At 40.9% G+C, this 8,571-nt stretch overlaps 1 protein-coding gene across 1 annotated transcript; it reads left to right on the top strand.

The window, feature by feature from the left end:
* Window positions 1–854: 854 nt before the first annotated feature.
* Window positions 855–7,877, top strand: LOC148516697 (uncharacterized). Its single transcript, XM_088479773.1, has 2 exons — window positions 855–936; window positions 6,422–7,877. Exon 2 carries the CDS (start codon window positions 6,448–6,450, stop codon window positions 7,546–7,548), a length of 1,101 nt encoding a protein of 366 aa, XP_088335899.1. The 5' UTR covers window positions 855–936; window positions 6,422–6,447; the 3' UTR covers window positions 7,549–7,877.
* The last annotated feature ends 694 nt before the right edge of the window (window positions 7,878–8,571 follow it).

Below are 8,571 nucleotides of genomic sequence, written 5' to 3' on the forward strand. Positions count from 1 at the left end.
TGAAATGCATTTAACCTTCACATTTTCTAATACACTATGATTATTACTTCTGCTTATCCCCATCAGATTTTCTGAAGTACTTAAAGGATAAGAGGAACTGGAGGTAAAATATATGCCAAACAAAAGCCCCTCTGGCGTGACAACAACTAATCTGCATCATCTGACCACAGGCAAAATAAATTGCGAGAAAATCTTTTCACCTTGATATTTTGAATAGTTGCCCTTAGATCTATCTCTGTGCCCCCCCTGATTTCTTAAATAAGTCCCAGAATAGCCTCCTGCAATTGTGGAGGAAAAAAATAAATGAAAGGGATGAATGAAAAGCTTGTAACACCACTATACTGGATGAGACATCTTTCTGACTTTGCATTTGCCCACACATAACTCAAACACATTTGAGAGATTTATATGAAGCTCAGCTGGTGATCCAGCAGAAGGTAAGTGTGAACTTTTCCCCCATCCACACTATGGGAACGAGGAAGAAAGCTTGGTGTGCCCGCATATGCCATCTGGCCCACTTCGCCATTGGAATGGTGGAAGTTAAGAGTCACTGAAACTATCTACATCTTGGTGAAATCCATCACTACATCACTTCTGTACTTTCCTTCCCTGCAAGTTCCATTTAGTTCATATCATGGATACTTTAATTAAAAAGTCTGTTGCAATATGGACTGATAATAAATGCGTCCCTGCTGCAAATATAAATACATAGGCCCCTAAGTGTTAAATGTATTTTTACTATTACAAGCACTGTGCACTAAGTGTCTAATCTTAGTATGCCCTCTAGTGTTACACATTGTTCTACTAGTGTTCCTTTACACAGGGAGGGGATGAGGGAGGGACACACACACAAATGAGAACCGAAACTCAGCTGCTAGTGATCACTAGAACAGAAATCTACAGGATTAGAGAGAGGACCCATAAGACGGATTTCAGGTAAAGTGACAGAGGCTCTGGAAGTGGGTTAGGACTGTTATGTGGGTTTCCTGCTAAGTGAAGAGTTAAGTATATTATACGTAAAGTATATACAGTAGTACAGAAGTCTGGTCTGTGTTGTTTCTAAAAAATTTAAGAGTGCCCCTACTATGTGTACATTGGAGGATAAAAATCTGCAGAATGAACATGGTGTATAGCTATCTAGCTGTTGTGGAATTACAATTCCTAGCTAGGCATGCTGGGACTTATAGTCATAGTCCCACAATAGCTACAGATCCATAGATTGATAACCCAGGTTAAAAGGAGTGAAAATGATTTTACAAGCAAAATGCAAACCAACACTGCAGCTGGTTTCACTTCCTACATAGCCAGTATCTGGCCTTGGCTGACTAGAGATTTGTATGACACATGAATTTCACAGACAAGTCCAGACTTATGCTAGTCAGAAGACTTTTATTCCATCTATTTTTACTGTCAGTGGCAGTGCTGCTATCACATTCAAGTCTTGTATTAAGGCCTCACTGAAGATCTCTGTGTGTGGGAGAGAAATAACTGTTGGGACTACTGTAAGAAGTTGATTTAATTTCATATTTCAGGACATTTTGGATTACTGTCACATATTGACACTTAAGGGCCTATTTATAAAGCATTTTCTTCCATACAATTCTGTAGAAACTGCAGTCTGTGTAATATTATGAATTGTTGCTATGCGCTAACAGCCTAATGCAGGAAAACTCCTGCAGAAGACTAATTAGCACTGCAGACCGCAGTTCCCATCATAATCAATGGGAACTACAGCCTGACCCCTATGCACCAAACCCTGAAAAGCAAAGCTTTTTGGAGTTTGACCTCGTAGGTTTACGCCACTCTCAGATGGTGTAAACCGTTTTAACACCTATGGAGGCTCTCGAATCTGACACTGTGTGCATGCGCAATTTCAGAATCCCTGGAGTGTACACACTATCTGCAGAACAGGTCGGGAGTCCCAAGATTGGCACTAAGACATACTTGTCTACTTTCTTTTACTCCTACCTGGGAGTAGCAGGTGGATGGCGACAGTGGCGGGGCCTGACTGTGTCATTAAGCCCCACCCCCTTTTTCAGTAAATTGGTGCAAATATAAATAGGGAGTGGGGCTAAGATGCGATTATTGAAGAATCGCGTCATTAAGCCCCGCCCCCTACACAGGGACCGGCGATTGCCGTGGAAATTCTCCCCTTTCTGCCCACTTACAGTCAGGTGCATAAATATTGGGACATTGACATAAATTTTCATATTTTGACCTCTATTCACCACCACAATGGCTTTGAAATGAAACAAACAAGATGTGCTTTAACTGCAGACTTTGAGATTTAATTTGAGGGTAATTACATCCAAATCAGGTGAACGTTGTAGGAATTACAACGGTTTCTATATGTGCCTCCCACTTTTTAAGGGGCCAAAAGTAATGGGACAAACTAAACAATCCTAAATCTAACTTTCACTTTTTAATACTTTGTTGTAAATCCTTTGCAGGCAATTACAGCCTGAAGTCTGGAACGCATAGACATCACCAGACGCTGGGTTTCATCCCTGGTGATGCTCTGCCAGGCCTCTACTGCAAATGTCTTCAGTTCCTGCTTGTTCTTAGGGCATTTTCCCTTCAGTTTTGTCTTCATCAAGTGAAATGCATGCTCAATCGGATTCAGATCAGGGGATTGACTTGGCCATTGTATAACATTCCACTTTTTAGCCTTAAAAAACTCTCTGGTTGCTTTTGCAGTATGCTTCGGGTCATTGTCCATCTGCACTGTGAAGCGCCGTCCAATGAGTTCTGAAGCATTTGACTGAATATGAGCATATAATATTGCCTGAAACACTTCAGAATTCATTCTGCTGCTTTTGTCAGCAGTCACAACATCAATAAATACAAGGGAACCAGTTCCATTGGCAGCCATACATGCCCACGCCATGACACTACCACCACCATGCTTCACTGATGAGGTGGTATGTTTTGGATCATGAGCAGTTCCTTTCCTTCTCCATACTCTTCTCTTCCCATCCCTCTGGTACAAGCTGATCTTTGTCTATAGGATGTTGTTCCAGAACTGTAATGGCTTATTTAGATGTTGTTTGTCAAACTCTAATCTGGTCTTCCTGTTTTTGTGGCTCACCAATGGTTTGCATCTTGTGGTGAATCCTCTATATTCACTCTTGTGAAGTCTTCTCTTGATTGTTGACTTTGACACATATACATCTACCTCCTGGAGAGTGTTCTTGATTTGGCCAACTGTTGTGAAGGGGCTTTTCTTCACCAGGGAAACAATTCTTCCATCATCCACCACAGTTGTTTTCCGTGGTCTTCCGCATCTTTTGGTGTTGCCGAGCTCTCCGGTGCGTTCTTTCTTTTTAAGAATGTTCCAAACAGTTGATTTGGCCACACCTAATGTTTTCGCTATCTCTCTGAAGGGTTTGTTTTGATTTTTCAGCCTGATTGCTTGCTTCACTGATAGTGACAGCTCTTTGGATCTCATATTGAGAGTCGACAGCAACTGATTCCAAATGCAAATGTCACACCTAGAATCAACTCCAGACCTTTTACCTGCTTAATTGATAATGAAATAACGAGGGAATAGCCCACACCTGTTCATGAAATAGCTTTTGAGTTGATAGTCCCATTACTTTTGGCCCCTTAAAAAGTGGGAGGCACATATAGAAACAGTTTTAATTCCTACACCGTTCACCTGATTTGGATGTAATTACCCTCAAATTAAATCTGAAAGTCTGCAGTTAAAGCACATCTTGTTTGTTTCATTTCAAAGCCATTGTGGTGGTGACTAGAGGCCAAAATATGAAAATTCTGTCAATGTCCCAATATTTATGCACCTGACTGTAACTAGGAAGTGGGCAGAATGCGGGAGAAATGCCTACTCTACCGGGAGGGGGGGTACCCAAAAAATCTGGAGCCTCCCGCAACTTCCGGGAGAGTAGGCACGTATACACTAAGATTTTACAGGTGTGTACCCAGCTTTATTAGTGCTGCAGACCGTAGACACCATTATCATCAATGGGGACTATGGTATGACCCCCCCTCTGGTCCTCAGATAGTGTAAACCACTTTATACCTAAGGAGGCATTCTCGCAGGTGAGGGTTCTTCTGATCCCTCTCACACTGCCTCCATCCAGCTCCAAAAACGGACACTCTTTGATCCTGCGTATGCGCATTCTCAGGAAGAGCCTTTCAAGAATGAGAGACTCCTCCAAAGTGGTCACAATACTGACTTTGCCGCAGTTATTAATACATATACCCCTTAAGGGCTTACCAATTTTCACAGCCATTCAAAGTGGGAAAACTGTAACTTCATGGACTGTTAGGGGGCAATTCCAAATTATGTACGGCTATACATATCACTAAGAATTACAATGGGGCAATAATGCTAATTTTCCTGCACACCCCTATGTGGGGGGTAAAATGAGCAATATTGTGGTCGCAACGAACGTCCTCGCAAGTATTCCCACGCTGTTCTGATGACACCAGCATCACTCAGAATTGAATTGTCCCCCAAAATAGGTTTTAGGTATTTGTTTCTATTATATGACCCTCTCTTTGCTTCTTAAAAACTGTCCAGCTCTTAAATTAATAATTTTAACTGACTTTGATTTTTGTTTTCTATGCTGTCTTTTTGGTGAGAGGGCCACTAATACGGTACACAGTTCTCAAGGTGAGGTCTTTCCAGTGACCTACAAAGTTGTAATACAACCCCCTTTTCTTAGTACTAAATACTGTACTGGCTTTCCCTACTGCCTTCATATCATTTGAAACTATGACAATCATATTCCTATCTAAATTGTGGTGTGAAAATAAAGCTGTCCAGTATATGTGGGCTACATACAATAGCAGCCAGTATTTACCCTGTATGCAAAATAATAAATGTATTTGCAACCCTTGCATTGCAACATAGGGCCGAATTCAATTAGGTGTGAAAAGTCACGATCGGCGAGAAGCCTTAGTCGATGCTAAGCTTTCGCCTCTTTCACCAGTTTGATGCAATCTTTTCGCATACTTTCTCAGTGCGCGCTTCTGCTTTTTGCCCTATTCAATTGCATAACACGCAAACATACATTAGTGCGTAAACCACGATTGGCGAAACTAGCGAAAAGTACAGCATATTTTGGGGAAATCAGTCTGTACCTCATAAAAAGCCTAACACTGGAAATCAATATAGAAGTGTATTAATAGCCCTAATAAAAGTATTTTGGGTTCTTAAATTTAGTCAAATGGCTGTTATATGTAAATATGCATATACGTGTTGAAAAATGATATAAAGCAATTTATTTTGGAAAAAATAAAAGTTGTAGTTAAATTGGGGGTACATTAAAATGGGTGTTCGTATATTGTTGTGGCTATAAAGTACAGTTTTAAAAAATATTAAAAATACACCTGCTGCAGGCACCTGCAATCCTAAAAACACCTGTCCCATCCATACAGCCCCCAATATACCTGTCCCAATACTTTTAACCCATTTTCCTACATTTTTTTTTGCCTAATTAGTTATGAAGGGGGTGTCCAGAGTGTTCTGAACCAAGTCCCCATATAAAGGCAAAAATAAGGATTTTGCTAATTTTTTCACCTGCCTCTGAGATGGTGAAAACTTTTCTCCGGTTTCTGCATACGGAGTTTTCGCACATGCGAAAACGCCGGGAATTGAATAGCGCAATACACTGGTATGCACGAATAGATCGCATCGGCAAACGCTTTTTTGCAAAACGTGACTTTTCACACCTAATTGAATTCGGCCCATAGTTTGTTCCAGATACAGTTAATTGCACTTTTTAATTTTGAACTGGGAATCAGCTGCTCTGTCCTTTAAGCTAGGCTAAAGCCATGCATACACTATGCAATTACCATCCCGATCCGCAGCTTATCGGCAGATCAGGCTGATATGTATGACCGTGATCAGCAATGATTGGACAGTCAGGCATGAAAAAATCTTCCTACATGTCCGACTGATCCGATCATTGGTCGGCTGCATCTGGCAGTGTGTACACAGCCACGGCCGACCACCACATATTTACCCTGTTCTTCCATGGGGAAGGAATGGGGAAATGTCTCCTGCCCTCGGGAGGATCGCAGATATTGTGGCCATGATAAAAAATAAAAACGAACAACACACCTGAGACATAGCCACATCCCTTGGCATACCTCTCACCCCTGATGGTGGGAGGTATGCAAAAACTCTGCATGTCTCCTACACATGCATAGTGGCTGAAAAGCGGACGTTGGTGGAGGGCAAGGCCAGGGTCCTGGGGCCCACATGAAAGATATACAGTGGATACTAAGCTCCTTGTAAGACATGCAACATGTTGCCATTGCTGCATGCAATGGTAGGTTTAGCCAGTCCTAATCTGAACCAACAATATTATTAAAAGTGTGTGCATTTTATTCTCTAACACTCAGCGAATTGTAGTGTCTGCAGTTTGAAAATGTAATTTGTTTTTCTTTTCAGTTTCTACTACATTAAAAAGTTAAAACATGGGACTGCCAGAAACCACTGGAAAGGTTACCCCTGCAATACACAGCCAATCTACCAATCAGACCACTGGTAGGAGACCCTATCAACACAAAGCATTGGAGAATTCCGCTCAATCAAGGAAATGTAAAGAGCCACCAAGTGCCAGTGAACCGTTGAAATTACAGGAAAAACAAGACATCCATCCAATGACACGAAGCACAGAAATCTCAGAGGTCTCCTCAAGTAGTGCCAGAAGAGCAGCCAGTGGTAAGCAAAGCATGACAGCCTCAAAGGCAGCTGGAGATTCCCAGCAAATCCACACAGCTCCTACCCAAGGGAAAAAACTGTCTGCACCTGACACTCAAAGGGAGTTGTCTCAAAGAGATATAGAGAAAATTGAAAGACAGACCCGTGGTCAGAGAGAGAATCAAGACTGGCACCACTGGCGCCAGAATCGCATAACAGCTTCTTTGGCACATCAAATTTCTCACAGTAGATTTGCAAATCAAAAAACGAAAGATATTCCTCAATCCTATCTGAAGGCTGTTCTGGGTACAGGATCTAGAGTTCAAACAGCTGCTATGAGTTGGGGCATCCGAAATGAGAAAAAAGCTGTGCATTCTTATGAAAGAATGGCTACAAAGAATAAAGGGAGAGAGGTGCAAGTAGAAGAGTGTGGCTTATTCATACATCCAACGAAGACCTGGCTGGCAGCAAGCCCTGATGGAATAGTGAAAGATAAACACACAGGAGAGAAGCTTTGCCTATTAGAGGTGAAGTGTCCATATAAACACAAAGAGCACACAATTCAGGAGGCCTGTGCTGACCGTCATTTTTGCTTGGCACTGAATGGAGATTCCTATATCCTGAAGCCAAATCATGCTTATTATACCCAAGTACAATGTCAGCTGGCAGCCACAGGGATGAGCAGCGCAGACTTTGTTGTGTACACAAACAAAGAGACTGCAATCATCCCTGTGAAATTAGACCCAGAATTTTGGAAAATGACAGAACCAAAGCTGGAAAAATTCTATGTAGAAGCTGTCCTGCCTAATGTAAAGAAGATGGACGCACATAGAAAAGACCCACAAAATAAAGAAGTGTATGTACCAGAGGAGTGATGAGGGAAATGGAGAAGTAATGAAGTACAATTACTGTCTGAGAGCCAGAGGACTGTAATATAAACCTGGGTACAGGATTCATAAACTGCCTATTATTTAGTCATGTGTTGGAAATAATGTAACAGCCACCAGAAGAAGCCATGCTTCTCTCCTCAATCTTATGGTTCTAAATGTGTAAATATACAAATTGGGCCAAGCAATGGGTTGAATGGAGTGATAGATTATAGCTGCATATACAGTAAGCTGTATAAAAATAATGTGGCATTGACATATATAGGCTTCTATAGATTTTACATAGAACAATCAATAAATAATTTTTTGCTTGGTAATAGACCGCATGTTCATCATTGTTTTCTCTTAAATGTACTCTCAATTTAGGATGTGACTCAAAGTTGTACATTGTAGTCAAAAGGAGCATTTATGCTGCACTGAGTATCTGGAAAATGATTCCGCAGGAATGACACTTATGGAGAGGAATGGGGCCTGATCCGGCATTAGGAGCGAATAAACAAAACCATGTTGCACTACAGGTGGGACAGAAATACAATGTGCAGAGATTTATTTAGAGGTGGAAAAAGGTATACCTTAGCTTAATTCTAAATTACAGAGTAAAACACAAAGCTGACCAGTATTTATTCAATACATGGAAAAGTAGGCAGTATTTTCCCTGCATGCAAAAACAGTTTGGAGAGTGTACCCTCATGGCGCAAAACTGGGAATAAAAACAATGTATGTGTATATTGATAATGAATAGAGTGAAGTATACAGGTATTCTTAAATTTACTTTATCATTTCCAAAACAATGTTTTCACAGGTCAATGAGATTTACAAGAATTGAATAACAATTTAAAAAAAAAAAAAAAAAAACAATTGATAAAAATTAGAAAAAGGGGTAAGTGCTGGAATAAAAGATACACAAAACAATATAATTGTACATGGTCTATAAATGGACAATGAATAGATGAATTACAGTACAGCGACCTCAGCCTGTTTCAGTCCTTAACGTCTTTAGGCTGTAGCAGG

The sequence above is a fragment of the Taudactylus pleione genome, unplaced genomic scaffold (assembly GCF_031769625.1).
Source record: "Taudactylus pleione unplaced genomic scaffold, aTauple2 ptg000244l, whole genome shotgun sequence".
Classification (NCBI taxonomy): Eukaryota; Metazoa; Chordata; class Amphibia; order Anura; family Myobatrachidae; genus Taudactylus; species Taudactylus pleione.